This window comes from Miniopterus natalensis, chromosome 10 (genome assembly GCF_054644295.1).
Source record: "Miniopterus natalensis isolate mMinNat1 chromosome 10, mMinNat1.hap1, whole genome shotgun sequence".
Classification (NCBI taxonomy): Eukaryota; Metazoa; Chordata; class Mammalia; order Chiroptera; family Miniopteridae; genus Miniopterus; species Miniopterus natalensis.
Genome location: NC_142090.1, coordinates 65,936,874 through 65,954,839, shown reverse-complemented (window position 1 = coordinate 65,954,839; position 17,966 = coordinate 65,936,874). Strand labels below are relative to the sequence as shown.

General features: G+C 37.6%; 1 protein-coding gene across 1 annotated transcript; it reads right to left on the bottom strand.

Annotated features, from left to right (window-relative positions):
* Nucleotides 1–237: 237 nt before the first annotated feature.
* Nucleotides 238–17,638, bottom strand: TMEM106B (transmembrane protein 106B). Its single transcript, XM_087821186.1, has 8 exons — nt 17,537–17,638; nt 14,641–14,862; nt 11,218–11,281; nt 9,720–9,879; nt 8,806–8,946; nt 8,516–8,565; nt 7,523–7,576; nt 238–6,565 (listed from the first exon to the last, which is right to left on the bottom strand). Exons 2-8 carry the CDS (start codon nt 14,858–14,860, stop codon nt 6,427–6,429), a joined length of 828 nt encoding a protein of 275 aa, XP_087677312.1. The 5' UTR covers nt 14,861–14,862; nt 17,537–17,638; the 3' UTR covers nt 238–6,426.
* Nucleotides 17,639–17,966: the final 328 nt, after the last annotated feature.

Here is a 17,966-nt window from a genome sequence, read left to right as displayed (position 1 = left end):
AATTATTTTATAGAAAAGCAAGACTTCAAGCATGAGAGTGATTCCAGAGATATTACAGAGGTTGAACAGATAGAATTCAGTAATTGGCTAGAAGCTAAGTGGACAAAAGAAAAACCAAAGATCATGTTAACATGGAATGTGGGTAAAGGCTGCAAGGACTTAAGAGCTTTAAGCTAAAGGACTTTCAATATCTATACTGATTTATGTAAAGAGAATTTCAAAAGCATAACCAAGATATTTGGCTGATACAACTTTTATTTTTCATGCTAAAATTTTTACAAATTTTATTGTGTCATACATAATTACAGGAGTTAACAGTTACAAGTGAATAAAAAAAATAGCACTTGGGGGCACTTTTATTCATTTTACTATTATAAGCCTGTTTTGTTACATGAACAGCAACAATAGTCATAATTACAGAACTGCTTGACTTGGAAATTTAATAAGTGTGTTATGATGGAGGCTAATGCATAATATAAACAGAGTAAGTGCCCTATAAATATAGTCTCATATTCTGTATTATTCTTTATTCCACAATTAGAATCATGGGTTAGAATCTACCCAGTAATGCCACCATTCAAATATTTGACCAAGGAGGTCAAGTCAGCAAGCACTTCAAATTATTTTCCAAAATCTTAGTTCTACAAGGAAATATACAACACAACACACAAAGCATGGCTTGCTGATATTTTATGCCAAAAACAAACAATCACATGATGAATTTATGCATGTTTTGCAAGCTGGCATATGTTCCATGTCACACGATAATTAAAAGACGAACAGTACTTAGACAGCACTTAGAATCATCGAACTACAGCTGAAATGGCACCTCCCAGATTTCTAGTTTCTAAAATTCTGGGGGAAGTGAAACAATTTGAACTGTAATAGTCTACATGGTAGTTAATACTACCTCTTGGCCATTGGTCCAATACTAATCCTTTTAGATATATTTTTTAGTATACAAAATATGCTGAAAACATTTCTCTTAAACATATTCCATTTACTGTAATTAAACAGAAGACAACAATTTCCTTCTAGAAGAGTTATATTTAGCTATGAAAAACTTACGTTTGTTAAATTATGAAATATTTTTTGGATCAATACAGACCACAGTATATTTTTAAATTTAGAGCCTGTGCTAAACACATGTAAAAAGAACTATAAACAGAACCAATCATATTAGTAGTTTAAAAAAAATTAAAATTACCATTCTTTCCCAAATAGTAACTTTATAAATATATCACTTGCTTTCATCCAAATTAAGGATAAAGTTCAAAAATCCACTGTGAAATTTACATTTTAAGCAGAAAAATACACAGTTCTAATCAAATTTCAGCTGACAAGTGAAAATTTTTACTTTGAAATAAGAGGGTCTGGGATATAGAAGTGAAATTTGTTTGAAGCACATTGTAAATATATTTTGTTTTCATGTAAAAATAAAATTTTTAAAGAAATGTTTGTCTTTTAACTCTACCTTCTCAAACATTTTTTTCCTTAAAACAAAACTGCTTAAGATAAACACCTCATTTAAAATATTTTACAAAAGAAATCAAATTAATTATTCTTAGATGTATTTGAGCCAAGGATTTGCTGCTTCCAAGATGTTATAAGCTAAATATGACATTATGGTAACAACCTTTGGCTTGCAACTTAGTAACTTGAAAGTCAATTTATACTGCTCATCAACGAAGGTTGATATGTATTTGTAAATTTAAAAATTTTTCATCTTTTAGAAAAAATAAAATCCTAACAGATAAGTATGAATATTTTAAAAATCAATAAATTTGTATTATACCACAGATCTACAATATAATAAAGTATCCTAATAGTATTTTTGAAGATAGTTGCTCCTTGAACACAGGTTTGAACTGCAGAGACCAATTTAAACCCAAATTGAACTGCGCAATTTAAACCCGTACTGTTCAAGGGTCAACTCTGTGGTTAGAAATCCCCAGATGCAGATGACTATATTTAATACGATGATTATCGACGGTGTGGGAGGTCTGTATCCCTAACTTCCCCTCATTGTTCAAGGCTGAACTGTACTATCAAACATCTCAAAGTTTTATATTAGGTGCAACCACCAATGTATTTTTACAAATAAAACTTTCAAAGACTGGAGAGAAAATATGCCAATTGTAAAGAACAATAATGCTTGAGTCACACAGACTTGTTACGAATCTTGAATCTGCCAACTTACCATCTTCACCATATTTTTTTACTTCCCTAAAACTCAGTTTTCTCAGATATAAAATGGGAGGTAACAACAGTATTCACCTTAGAGGGATATTCTGAGGAATAACACAGTGCACACAAAAGATTAATACAGTATGTGACACAGTTAAGTAACCAATAAATATTAGCTATACCGAGCAGTGGCTTAACTTTGGGGTCAAGTACCTAACAAATTACTTTCCTACATAAGATGTAATCATTATATCAAGAATTGCTTAAAACCTTTAAATAAAAAAAGAGTGTGGCAGAGAGCTGGGGAATATGCTCTCCAAAGAAATATCCAGAATTATATTGCAATACAGTAAGGCTAAGAACAAAGGATTCATTAGACTAACATTTGAAGTCTCCTAGGTTACTTTTAGTGTGTTTTGGCAGTCATTTCCTATATATTTTAACACTGCACTGTGTCATTTCCAAACTACAATTCAGAATATCTGAAGTGAATTTTATTTTCTTGTCATGAATTTTTGGAGAAAAGAATTACCTCATTGGCCTAAACACAAAAGAGGCATAGAAAAACTGTACACAAAAACAGTCTTTTACATGTTATGTACTATACAGTAACCATTTTACCAATTTCAAGTAATTTGTCTGGTATCTAATATTTTCATACTGTTCATATTTCAAATCTCAAAAAATATTATAGTCTACTCTGATGACATATCAGTCATATCTTCATTGGAATGATCAAGGAGTACTAAATTTTACAGGAATAGTAAGCTATAGATTATGCTCCAAAATATTTTACTGGTGTTCAGTTCCCATCTAAAATATTCCAGGTACTTACTTACCCAAATCATGGTCGATCAATATTATTTTGATTGTCACTATTAAGTATGTGAACGGTTTCTCTAATTTTTTATCATGCTAACCTGAGTCAACAGAGCTTTCCAATGGGTATTTTAAGTGATAGAGCACAGATATGGGAGACAGAAAAACTAGGTCTGACCCAGTCAAACTATTTACTAAATATCTAAACTTCTGCAAGTCCCTCAGCTTCTCCATGCCCCTCCTTCCTGTTCTAAAAGACAAGGATCCTACCATCCTCTTTTGTCTAACTCACAGGGCTACGGGAAATCACACAAGAAAAACATGAAAGTGCTCTGAAAAGGACAATGCTATATACATGCGGTATCGGCACAGAGGCTTGATATAGTATTATATTTTGTTAGAATGGCCTATTTATTAAAGGTGTAATTTAAGGGAAAGTTATCCTTATAAACATCAGAAAAAAATCTGGAACATCTTTACCATGTCCTTGGATAAAGGTCTGAGAGCAGTTTGTAAAAATGCATTTATATCTATCCTATTGCCATGTAAGAAACTACACTGGAAAGTGACCTAAGAAAGATAAGCCTCATTCATTCTTTCCAGATTTTTTTAAATGGCTACAATTTGGCTTTACCTGAATGTGTTTCTGTAGTTTTATTAATTTACAGCCTGCTCTGTTTTAGGCTTATTCTGATAATTACTTAACCCTCTCTGAAATTAGTCATAGGCACCCTTTCCTCTACTACTGGGTGTTTTTTTACTTATTTTAAATTCTAGTTTTCTTCTGACTTAAGCTCATAGGAAGTAGGTATAATAAGTTTTTAATTTAGAGAATGAAGAAAAAAATATTCAAAACTAAGTCACTAAAAGCAAATGTTCCCTCACTTTCCTGCCTCTTCAGTTGATACCATGAATCCACTCTAAATGAATATTAGAATCACAAATCAACAGAAAAATCTGTTTAATTTACACTGTATAATTTTCCAAGGTTAAGAGATACAACGCAAGAAAACAAGTCAGGACTGATTTTTGAACAAGACATATCTGATGGAGGATTCTGAAGAAATGAATGTGATTTTGAAGGAAATAGGACACGAAGACAAGGTGAGAACAAAAAATGGTAAGATTTTGTAAAACATTTTTTTAGTTTTACACATAGTCACTGAAACACTATTATCACTAGGTAACTACCTACATGAGAAACTAGTTGGGGGATGGTCAGGTATGTAGAAACAGATTTGGAAGCCTTAATATAGATGATTGTTGAAGTCACAGGAATAGAAATTATGGGGCAAAAGAGGGTCTAGATAATACTTGTTAAAAGATGTCAAAAGAACCTGGCCAGTGTGGTTCAATGGTCGAGCACCAACCTAAGAACTGACAGGTCAGGGTTTGATTCCCAGTCAGGGAACATTCCCAGGTTGTAGGCTTGATCCCCAGTCGGGGGCGTGCAGGAGGCAGCCGATCGATGATGATTCTAATCAATGTTTCTAGCTCTCTACCCCTCCTCTTATTCCCTCTCTAAAAATCAATAAAAACATTTTTAAAAGGATGTCAAAAGATAGATAATGAGGGAAAATGAAATGACAATGATTTGAAGAACACAAATAGAATCAATACAGTAGAGAAGTGTGCGGTTTTAAGAATGGGAGTAGTCAAAAAAAGAAGGAAAAAAATTAAAAGATTGGGTTTGACCAGAAGTCCATAATAAATGTCAAGGGCTGATTTTAGTTTAGCAGTAACAATGGATAAGTTAGCAATAAATTAAAGGAAGACAAGTCAGTGCATTCCACTTATATAAAATGTTCACTCAGGAAAACTTGGAGAAAATGATATGGAAACAGAGGGGAGACCTGAGTGTGTTTAAAGGCAGAAAGGAGGGCTTCATAATTATTAAATAATTACTAATAATTAATTAATATAAATAATTATTCATCTAAATCATTAAATACAGGATATGTTTTAGAGTTGAGTGTCAGGCTGATAATTAGGTATGTTCAGACCTAAGTTAGGCACTTGGGGGAGGGGGCGGGGGAACCTGACTCTTGTTACTAGGGAACAGAAAGAAACTAATCTCAAGACGCCCCACTTTTTTGGTATCATATCAGCCCCTACTCACTGGTATGTATTTAAAAGGTACTTAGACCTTGGTGAGGAGGCAAAAAGCCCAATGCTGGTAAATGGTATTGAAAGTATAAAACAACAAAGTCAATAATTTACACTAGAAAACAATTTGAAATAAAATTCAAACCAAAAGTAGAAAACTTTAAAAATGTAACTGCTAGAGGCATGACATCCATGTGATATGCAAAGTGATTACATTTTTAATAGCATAATATAGATTTTATTTTTATACAGCCACCATCATTTAATGACAGGATTTCTTCGATAATTTCAACCAGGGAAATAATTTTCACCCCTAAAGCATTCATAAAATTGAGAAGTTTGGTAGCTAAGAGTTGTGAAGTGTCATCACATCTGGTATGAAAAGCAGTATTAAAAAGAAGTGGAGCATGAAACATCTTATTTCAAATCTACTTTATGCCTGATCTAGTACGTAAATGAAACATATTCACATTCTATAGGTTTCTGAATTTCACTTCCTGTTTTATTTTTATAAGCAACTTACTTTATTTTGACTCTGTATCATTTTATTTGACATTTATTAAAGCTGTATAAAAGCCATGCACAGTTTATTTACAATAATGTACATTATTATGTTTGAAGATTACACGGAAATTTCACAAAACTGTAACTAAAATGGAAAGACATGTGAAACACATTTAGAGACTTTAAAAATTTTAGGTACAGAATTTTGCAAAATATTATTTTGGTTTATTTATAAGTGTTATTCAAGCACTGGCTTGAAATAAGATGGATAAAAAATGCAAATGAGTAGAATTTCAACAAATGGAAAACTAAAATTGTTTAGCTAAAATACCATATAGTTGAAATACTTCCTTGTAGCAATGGGAATTTATAAAACAGGAAAAAAAGGTTATTCCTTAAAAGTCTTTCATAAAGAATAGGCTATCGGTAGTGAGTCTATAAAAACTTCCAGAAATAAAGTTTCTTGAATTACGTTCATCATCAAACTTATGTTTTTAGCAGTGACTGGAGCTTTGAATTTTAAATATTTATTGTCCTGTAGGGAAAGTCTCAGTTTAGGGGTTGGGGGAAGAAGAAAACCAATCAGTAAATTTAGATTCAAGTAAAGATCCTGGTACAAATATCATGAACTCAGAGTGGAGAGCTGCAGAAACTTGCAAGTCCACATACTTTTAGCTGTATTCTTAAAACAGGTGTGTAAACGTTAGGTTTGTTCAATTTAAGATCTCCTATCAGAAAGCAAGTACCTCATCCTTCAGAGTTTAAAAAATACCAACAGGTGTTTCTTCTCCTCCAGATGCATCTCTGTTTTTACTGTTGTGGCTGAAGCACATTCAGATATTCAGACTGCCCCAGCTGGTAAGTTGTGTTCCTCCCACAGTCGACGTACTGGTACCTCTCCTGGGATATCTGTTCAGGGTGTCCAAAGTATGTTGTTGTCACAGTGACTCTAAAAATAAAATAAATGAGGAGAAACACTGAGTAGTTACATGTAAAATCATACAATTCTCTCATCACAGAAAAGGTGTTAATCAAATGTTAGCTCATGGTCCAAATTCCAAACCTATAACCTACAATGTGTTAACAGCTTAGGATAACACGCTATCTACAAACCAATAACATTACTTCTCCTCACTAATGCTACTGATCATTTACCACAGGCAGCGAGGAACTGGACGCTGAGTTCAGTCCTCTCTATCCCAATCCCTGAAATTTTCCCACGTTCTTGGAAGGTCCAGGTTCACTATTCAGCAGCATGTGATCTTCTACTACTTCTTGATCTCCTATTTCCTCATTTGTGAAGTGGGATAATATTTATTCAACATCAGAACACTCTTTAAGCCTTAAAACCCAAGCAGATGGCATTGTAAAAATGTTGTGTATGCTCTAAGCCAGCGATTTTCAACCTTTTTCATTTCATTGGCACACATAACCTAATTACTGAAATTCTTCAGCACACCAAAAATATAGTTTTTGCTGATCAGACAAAAAACAGGTATAATTTTGATTGATTTACAAATAATAATTACCTAGCCTTTCTGCTTTAAAGCACTTTTTAAAAAGTCAGGAGCTTATATTTGTATATAAATGTTTCTGGTACGAAGAATTAACCAATCAGACACAAACTTATTATGCAACATGACCAATAAGATGCAATTTATGTGACCTATATATTTATGATTCAAGACAGGGCATTCACACTGGACAGCTATTACCTTGTTGGCTGTTGTCATTTTTGTATCTGACAACCTAAGGGAAAAGAGGTCAGTGTCCCTGACTAAAAAGTCAAGTATTGCATGTTTTAAAAATTCTTGGGGCACACCAGTTGAAAATCACTGCTCTAAGCCAATGTTATAAATCTGAAATTTAAACAAAGAAATATCTTTTTCAAAAAACTCATACTCACTGCATCATGAGTACTATGTTATGCACTTTGATGGATGCCAGTGTACAGAAATCACTGTTAAAGAGAAAACAATGTGAATAAATGACACCTGTGACATTATAAATTTAAAGTTTAATTACAATTATTCTTCCTGTGTTAAAGCTAATACAAACTACTGAGATATAATAAGCAGTATTGGTTGAACATTTTCTAGATCTCAAATAATGATTAATATATTCATGATTTCTTATTCTAAAAACAAATATGCTTTCCTACTATAGCAGTTGTAGAGTTGTGTTAACATGGGCCATGATTTACTTTTACTTTTCTCATAAATGTTTCAATTGATTTTAGAGGGAGGAAGAGAGAGGGAGAGAGAAAGAGAAAGAGTAGATGTGAGAGAGAAACAGCAATTGACAGCATGCCTCCCATAAGCACCCCGATGAGGGGCGGAGTGGTGGGGTGGGATCAAACCGGTGACCTTTTGGCACTTGGGACAACGTTCAACCAACAAAGCCACACTGGTGAAGGCAATTTACTTTTAGTTTTTTTCACCTTTTGAAATTTCACTAACTAGTTTGTTACTCACAATTCTGTATCAGGCTGATGTCAAAAGATGATGAAAATTTATCACTGTTTTACTTAAGAGAGTTAATCATTTAGAATGAATTTAAAAGCTTTAGAACTTCAAACCAATACATTATTCATTTTCCTACAATAAAACATCAACAAATAAGACAATATATGAGAATATGGCTTTCTTAACATAGTAAACAGAAAGTGACATGGTATATATGATTCTAATGCTGAAATATAAAAGAATTCTTTTATGTGTATAGACGTACATAAATGTCATGCATGTTACAAAGGGAGAAAAACAGAGATGAGAAGCCAGAAGGAAGATTCCAAAATGCGGTCTTGTGACTGCTATGATTACGGGAGATTAAACATACACATATTTAATCCTTCATTCTTTATAATTTAATGAGAAAATTAATAAAAATGAGAACTTACTACATATAACTCATTTCCTCTGCTATGATAGTAGGTACTGTGTAATCAATCTGAAAGGCAAAAAATAAAATAAATAGACAGGATCACAAGTATTTCAGATATATTTCGTAACTTCAAAGAGTTCAGAAATCTCTCTAAGAGTCCGACAGATGCTAAGACTTTCTCTTATACATTCATGGAATACATCTCAAGGTCAAGTTTTTGAGGAAACCCCCACCTCCCTCAAGTTAGTACGATAAATAATCAAGACTCATTTAACCTCTCCAAAGTATTTCATGGCTGAAGCGTACCTGTTTCATATCCAGGGGACCAATATTTGTTATGTTGTTTAAGCGTGACTTTCCAATAACTGTTTTTGAAAACTGAACTTGTGCAGTGATGTTTTCAACTTCAACAGAATAATAGTTATTGTTCGTTATATTTAGTGTGTTCTGCAAAAGAAAGGAGGCAGAAAATGTACAAGTTACCTGAAAATAAGCAGAACAAACATGTGTTCAAACTAATTAAAAAAATGACATCAGTTGTGGCCATGTTTCATTATTAGAAGAAAAAAAAGTTTTAACAAAAATGTCAAAGAATAGTAAATGAACCATTATTTGGTTTTATGCATGAGCACTATGTATACAATATGCTACAATAAGCACAAAATGAAAAAAAAAAAAAAAGGCCCAGAAATGGTATAGGAATATAGAAAAATAAATGTTAGAAAATGTATTTGTGACCTTAGCAAGAATTCAATAAAAATAATTTTTAAATTTCATCTAAATTTTTACTAAATATTAATATAGTAAGTGAATTCTTATTCTAATAAATACAAAGGTGGGCATATAAAATGTTAAACAGTACTTTACTTAGGTAACAGCTGGTCCCAACCTCTCCCATTCTAATTCACAACCGTCTCAAATTTGGAAACAAATGTTGAAAAGTAAAGAGATTGCAAATACATTTTTTGCTAGTAATTGTTTAATTCATTTACCCTCCTAAAGGCATCTTCAAATGCTAAATGATTCTATATCACGACTGCCACTATTTCTTATTCGCCACTTTCAGCAGAACCAGAAATGATGGAGAAAGTCAATACAGCAGACATACAGAAAGCAAACCAACCAGTGTCGCATTTAATATTCTCTCAGCAGGGACAAAGGTGCTGCTTAACACCATAAAGAAAAGAAGGTAAGTACTTTTAATATAAATTTTTACTTACTGTGATATTTAAATATATTGTACGCTTTTCCACGTCATAACTGACGTATGCTGACTTCACTCCAATGTATTTCACGTCGATAGAGCGAGGGAAAAGGAAAAATACAGCCAACCCGGAAATCAGCAGGCACACAAACACAGAAGCCATCACATACAGTTTTCTGCAAAGGAAAATGGAGTAGGTAAGTATATGTGCATCAAATACCGCATAAAGAAACATTTAGAGAGGATATTTTCAACTTGAAATTTCCCACTATTATACTACCAGTATAAGATGTATTTTATCAACTTTTTACATTATAAAAGTATTGAGAGTAGGGTTGGGTTTAAAGTAGCCAAAAAAAATGCCACTTTCTTATAATCACGTTCTTCTTGGTGTTAAAATGTTGTCCTTAGAAGATGTATTTACCTTGTTGGAGACTGGGATTTCAGGCTTATTACAGATGTAACATTACTGCAGTGATCCCCAAACTGGGCTGCACATTAAAATCACAAGGGAGGACACCCTCCTGAATTCACCAAAGCAGAATTTCCACCTGTGAATTCTGCCACTGTGATTCCCTGGAGCGACTCCTCATCAGAACCACCTCTGAAAAGCTCTTTAAAAAATGTTGACGTATCTACATGCTCATCAATTTCACCCCATTCGGAGCTATCCTGCTGCTATATGAGGTATCAAAAAGGATGGCCACGATGTGCAGCACATCCACTTCTACAGTTCTGAGGTGGTTTCTCTAGTTTCTGAGCCTTTTCTTCTCTCTGTCCATATCCTTGCCCTATGCAAACTGGATTCTACCCCAGCAGGTTCTTCCTGAGGATGTGCCTGTCCTTTTCTAAGAATTTTTACTGAGTTCCCCTCAGGTCTTTGAGGGCATAGGATGGACTGGTTCCTCCTGCTCTCACGGACCCTTTGTGGATCTTTCCGGCCGCTTCTGCACTCTCTCCAGGCTTGAGCATGAGTTCTCCCATTTTACCAAGTTATTCTCAGAGGTATTTGCTGGAAGTTCCCTGAGTGGGTTCCTCTTCTTTAGAGGTAAGGTGTTTGCTTTGGGAATCAGGGGTCTTCGGACTCTTAGGAACTCTTTATTTGCTTCCCTTCACAATTTCCACACAACTGCTCAGCATGTTAGGTCCTTGCTGTCATCATGGTTTTACTCTGTGGCTAGTAGGAATACCTAACATCCTTTTTTTGTTTGTCTAATAAACACATTTTTCTCCATGCGTGTTTCCTACTACTATTCTAGGTTTGTGTTTTAATAAATGGATTTGTGAAGGTTCAGATACTATGTTGCTTTCAAGACCTTACTTACCCTAACCAGGACTTTTTTTATTTTTATGAAACAAAGCATATGAGAGCATTACTTAATAACCTGATAGTATTTTTTCCTTTTAATAGTGTTAACCAGAGTAATTATTATACATAATTTGAAAAGAAAAAAAAAAAAATACAAAAATAAAACACCCACCAAAAAAATTGCCACTTTCTTATAATCACTTACGTTCTTCTTGGCCTTAATCTCTGATCACTATATGGAATCAATGCCACCAGCTGGTTTTCTTGCCCTAAAAGTTAAAGTTTAAAATTTTATGAACATGATTAATTAAAAATATAACGGCTGCTCAACAAAGTCTGCTTTGGAGAGACCAAAATACCATGTAGCTCCCATCACATTCTTTTAGTAAACTGCTCTCAAAATCTTTAGAGAGCCCAGCGAGCGTGGCTCAGCAGTTGAGCACTGACCTATGAACCAGGAGATCACAGTTCGATTCCTGGTCGGGGCACACAGCCTGGTTGCCAGCTCAACCCCCAGCAGGGGGCATGCAGGAGGCAGCTGATCAATGACTCTCTCTCGTCACTGATGTTTCTCTCTCCTCCTCTCTCTGAAATCAATAAAGATATATTTTTTTAAAAACCTTCAGAGATTACCCAGTAGAAGTTGAGTGACAGAGCCAATAATTGTTTTTTTCATACTTAGATGTTTTGCTAATTGGAATAGTACAAAGAATGAGAAACAGTAATTCTTCACTAGGAAAAAAAAATCTGGAAAGTTCCAGCTTTTTAAAGACCTGAATTTACCAGGCTTTCCTTCAACCCCATAGTTTTCCATTAAGACTGATTTGGTTACCTGGATGAAAACAAAAGAAACATATTGCTTCCTCTGTATCCTGAAACCCCTGCAACAACAAGGGTGCCTACACCATCTCCGCTGAAAACCAAAATTCACCCACACCGCATCTCATGCTCCAGGAGCCCCCATGGAATGAGCCTTCCAGGACTCTTTAAGGCCACATCATTCTGTATTAAGTTACTTCAAAGTCCATCATTTATTTCTTGGGTTGAGCTAAATCTATATACTTCAATGGCTAAATGGATCATTAAATGCCAATTTTCCAATCTATCAGAATTGGCTCTTCGTATTAACTATTAAAGCACCATAGTCAAATTCTCTTTAAAAGGCTTCCATAATGCTTCCAATATTCCTCAGACCCCTCCATAACTCTCCCCTCATTTATACTACCCCAACACACCCACATATAAATAAATATATATATTATGTATATATGTTTCTTTGTGTATATATACATATCACATCTTGTTAGAATTCATTTGGCTAAACTACAATCCTGGTTAAAACCAACCCATTAGCTACTATGCCTATCCACACAGTTAAATGCAGATAGCAAAAAAACATTTAATTATGCTCACTGGTCTCATTTTAGATCACTAATCTCAAGGGGCCCTTAATGATGCCCACAATCACACTATATTTCCTTAGTTCACACTCTCAACCTGACACTCTGAGACACAATTTCATAACTTCAGCTCTCTTTTGAAACGTCCAATACCTTCTTCCCCAGAATCTCAGAGCTCATGTGACAAACTGAAGAGAACTTCCACAAGTTCCTACCACCATATTGACCACCTATCTACTTCTGCGTCCACACACTCTACCTTCTCTCCTGTTACTTGTGCACTAGATCTAATAATTCCCGTCTCCTGCAACATAAATGCTTTCTCTGTGGATCATTCTCATTAGCGTACAAACAGTTTTCACTCCATCTTAAAAATCTCTCTGATCTCTCACAGCTATACTACTACTCTCCTTTTCTACATAGTAACCCCCACCCAAAACTCTCTTACCACTATGTAACTTCGCTCCTATGCGCTCTTGATCCCACTCTATACACACTTATACAGGCTACCAAAACTGCTCTTTAAAGGTATGCAGTGGTCTCTACATCACTAAATCCAATGGTCAACTCTCAGTCCTCACGTTAATTGATCTATCTATCAGTAATATCTAACATAGTCAACCACTCTTTGCCCCTTGGTATATGCTCTACATTTACCTTCTAGGACACCGCAACGCAGATTTCCTCCTCCTACTCTAGCCGCTCTTTTCCAGTGTCTTTGCAAATTCTTTCTCATGTAACTGACCTCAAAATGTAACGCCCTAGGGTTCAGTGTCAGGGGTTCTTCCATTTTCTATTCACACCATTGAACTTGGTGTTCAAGTCACCTGTGAGAGGACGATACCTCGGTCCTTGTCTTCTTGAGGAAAGATTGCAATCGAGAGACAAAGTGTAGAAAAGCAAGCAAGAATTTATTAACCTTAGCAAAAACACTTAGGAAAAGGAAGGGCCTAGCATAAAAGTAACAGGAGAGGCTAGGCTGGGCTGCTTGGCTCACTGGGAATTCAGAGAAAACGGGGCCTTGGAGACAGGTTCAGGGGATTAGATCAGGACAAGCTGCTACTGCACATTGCTCCCTGGTTGCAAATCTCAAGGGGGTCCTTTAGGGTTTAGGAGATGCACACTTGTGGGGTGAGGGAAGGAGAGGGGAAAGGGAATGGCATGAGTATGCTCCCTGGAGGGAGAGCACACTGGGACCTTCGTTTTCAGGGGTTTTAAAGGCTGGGCGTTTAGGGGAGGTCTTACAGGAGAATCAATAGAACATTCATCAGCTTTATGCTGGTGTACCAAAATGAGATCTCTCTTAATTTGTCTGTCCTTGGGTGTGGCTGGCAAATGGAACTAATTGGATTTCAGTTATCTGTCTCCCTGAATAGGGTGATTTAAGCCATCGAATCATTCTCAGGCTGGGGAGAAGTGCAAACTATTTACTTTTAAGTTTCCTTCGTTTAGGGAAGACAGTATTTAATCGAAGGCTGCAAACTGCTGTTTAACTAGCTGTCTTAGTTTCTCTAATTCCACTTGTCCTGAAATTTTCCTATCTTCTTACTATCCTATACCACTCTACTCTTATTCATCTCAGCTACATACATAACTAAAATTGAGCTCCTGAGCTCTCCCCTGACATACACACTCAAACCTTTCCTCTATCCTAAAACTACTTCATCCTTCCAGTTGTTCAGATGAAAAAATGCTTTTGGAGTCATCCTTGATTTCCTACTATCCACTTCCGGGCTGCTAAAAAAGCCCACTGACCATACCTCAAAAATATATCCAGGTAATTCCCCCCCCCCCCACATTAATCCCTTCAACTAAAAGAATCCTTTTATCCTCAAACAGTTACTATCACTGCAAAGACAAAATCATCACAATCAAAGGCCAACTCAAATATAAACTTCCCCTACCCTAGGCATTTATCAGAGACTCTGTGAGAACTTATATTGCCCCTGTCCCTCCCTTGGGGCTTCTCCAGAGTCACATTATCAACTTTGACTAAGCAGAAAACAAAAGAGCAAAAAGATACTTTTACTATTTCCACTGTTGCCACTGCTCCCAAGGTAGCCTGCAAACAGCACTTGGGGATTATTCCCTTCTGACTTCCCCTACGATATGCCACAAACTGATTTTCCCCCCTATTTGACTTCATCATCATGTACCACCCCTCTTCGTCTAGTTCCTCTTGAGCAAATGCCTGGAATCTTTCTTTAAAGGGAAAACAATGCACATACCCCTAGGAATTCTTCCTGTTCCTTGACAAGTGGGGCAAGTGACACTATCTCTTCCTGTAAATTCCACATATGGAAACTGAGAGACATCTCCACTTCTTCCATCTTCATTATGGACTTCACTATGAACCAATCCATTCCTCATGTTGTCAGTTGATGCAACTCCACCATAAGCATCTTCTTTATTTGAATGCAAAGGCAAATGGGAAAAAGACTTCCCCATGTCTAAAGAAAAAGAGTAATTTTACAGTAAACGTCACACAAAAAAATGCAGACTCAAGAACATTATGGGGGGGGGGGAAGGACATTATGGGATACTTTTACCAATCTAATTAATTTAGAAAACTTCAGGGAATGTTCAAACAGACTACTTCGGGGATTCAAATTACATTCAATCAAAGTAATGTCTGAAACAAGGGAGCCATTTACTAGAGTCCAAAAGTGGTTTTCTAAGGAAATTAGTATCATATCAGACTTGTAATGAGAATGGGCTTTCAAACATTACAATTTAACAAGTCTACACTTTGGGTTCTCTGAAAAGTAACACGTGGGCTTCACAGTTTCTTAGAATAAAACACACATTCTACCTTTAAACCAATTAGCACTGAAGGCAAAAGTTGCTTTGGGCAGATAGCTAGGTGTTATATGTACTGCTAAGTAAATTCAAAGTGGTATTTTTCATCCTTTTAAAATTCATGCTCCTGCCCCAGCCAGTTTGGCTCGGTTTGGTTAGAGCATTCACCCGAGGACTGAAAGGTCCTGGGTTTGATTTCAGCCCAGGGCATGTACCTCGGTTGCAGGTTTGTCCCCAGCCCTGGTCTGGGTGCGTGCAAGAGGCAATAGATAGATGTGTCTCTCTCACACCGGTATTTCTCTCTCTCTTCCACTCTCTCTGAAAAGCAACGGAAAAAAAATCCTCAGGTGAAGATTAAAAACAAAAAAAATAAAATTCATGCTCCTTTGTGATAAATAAAATTTACAATTCCTCTCACCCACACATTTCTTGCTTTAAATATTTAAACAATTTCAGCGAAAACAACTAAAAAAATGAATTGTACAGGCTTTTCTCTCAGTAGTTAGCAGAATTAAAATTATGAAATTAACATTCCAAAATATTGAATATAGCTTACCCACATAAAAGAGCAAATTAGAATATTAATTTCAAAATTTTAGGATGACTATCAAAAATAACATGGGGAAAATTAAATGTAAATTTAAAGCCCTTTCTATATGTAATTAGCAGGAGTAACTATACAAAAGTAACCTCTGCACGTAGGTAATGCAATAACATTGCAGAAAGGTCACAACAATTTTAATGAAAAGAACTTAAGTGATATAATTCGATCTGCTGATACTGAAGGAAAACTAATAAAGAGAAAAAGCAAAATTTTAAAATAAAATTATTTCTTTCTAAATTTTATCATATGCCTTTTATCAGTTCCAAAAAACAGATTACAGACATTCATATAAAGAGATAAATGATGTTTTTTAAAAAAATTCTCATTGATTTGAATAAGGAAAATTGACCCTCAAAATAAGTCAATCACTTTTTGAAACTGACATGCCACCCTGGCCGGTATTGCTCAGTGGTTAGAGCCTCAGCCAGCAGACCCAAGGGTCACGGGTTCAGTTCTGGTCAGGGGCACCGCCTTGGCTGCTGGCTCCATCCCTGGCCCGGGTGAGGGTGAGTGCGGGAGGCAACCAATCGATGCCTCTCTCACATCAAAGTTTCTCTCTCTCTCCCTTCCACTCTTTCTGAAAAACAATGGAAAAAATACCCTCAGATCAGGATTAAAAAACAACAAAGAACTTGGCATGCCATCCATGGGCTGGGGTTACTCAACACAGTGTAAACCGCAGGGTAAAAAAAAAAACCCAACAAGCAGACAAACTTAAAATTATCAAAGGATGAATAAAAATGCTTATTTTCGCTATTTAACTATTTTAAAAAAATCTATGTGTACATCGTCCACGTAAGTTCAAACACATAAAACTACTTATGACTTCTGCAAATGCATTATCTTCTCTTGATTTGTTTCAATGACAGCAAATCCCAGCCAGGCCAATACTCGCCAGGTTCGGGGGTGAATTAACACCGCTGTTCCCACACTGGAACGTCTTAGGGGTAGAGACACAGACGCAAAGCCAGGGGCTCTCTGCCTGGCCCTCATCTCACAGGTGCCTTGAGAGAGCCTGCCTCTGACAGGTGCCTGTTTCAAGGCTATGGAAAGCGCCAGACCTTGTCAGGTACTGGGCATCCCTGCCCTTTTCTACTAAATTGTACTCAGGGCACTTACGAATTTAACCATTTTTAATTCCTGAAGGCTGGTTTGTGTAGAGAGAGATTCTAGGCCCTTGCTCTTCCTGTGCTCAATGTCTGTGGGTTTTTTTTGGTGTTTTTTTTTAATCGCAGTCTTTTAATTTACTGAAAACCAACATGGATCTCAGACTCAGAATGTAGAGAGAGGGAAGAAAAAGTACAGCGCTACATCAGTTTCCAGGGGTCCTGACTTCGGCGATCACGAAGGGAAGGAAGCCAGTCCCTTGCAGAAGCTGCGCAAACAAAACAAAACGCGGCGTGCAGCCTCCTCGGGAAAGGTTGCCATGAGACCCCAGCAGCCGCGCGCGGAGGCGCAGCGCCGGCCACCCGGGGGCCACCGGCCCGCGCGAGGTGTGGGGCGTGTAGCCCACCCCGTGCGCCGCGCGAGGGCCGAAGCCTGAGCCCCTCGCGCCTCTGCACGGGGCCGGGGCCGGGGCCGGGGCCGGGGAGGCGGCGGCGGCGCGACACCTTCCACAACACGGCGCTGGGCTCCTCCCCCGCGCCCAGCCGCCCGGCCCTCCCGCGGCCTCCCCTCCCCGCCTCCGGAGGGGGACCTGGCGCGCGTCGGGGGTCGCTCACCGGCACGCGGGGCGCTGCGTCGTCCGGAGCTGCTCCGGCGGCGCGGACAGGCCGCAGGACAGGGCCGCGGAGTCCGCTGTCAGCGACGGGAGCGACCGGCCTGCAGAGGGGTGGCCGCGGAGCCAAGGGGAGGGGCAGCGGGAGGATGAAATCAGCTGATGCCCGACCCGGGGGCAACCTGCGGCCGCGCCTGCGCAGAGCGCGCTCGTCCGCGGCGAGTCGTCCGGCGCGCGCCCGTGACGCATGCGTCCTTCCTCCGCAGTCCCAACACCCGGAAGCGCAGCGACCGTGAGTGTGCGCGCCGGGGGTGGTTGCCCCGGTCCCCCAAGATTTACAGGTAGAACTTGGCCGCCCTGGCCGCGGAAAATGTAAAAATAATAGCGTGCCCCGCCCCCAGTTAGGCCATTTCCTTCCGCAAAGGGAGGAAACG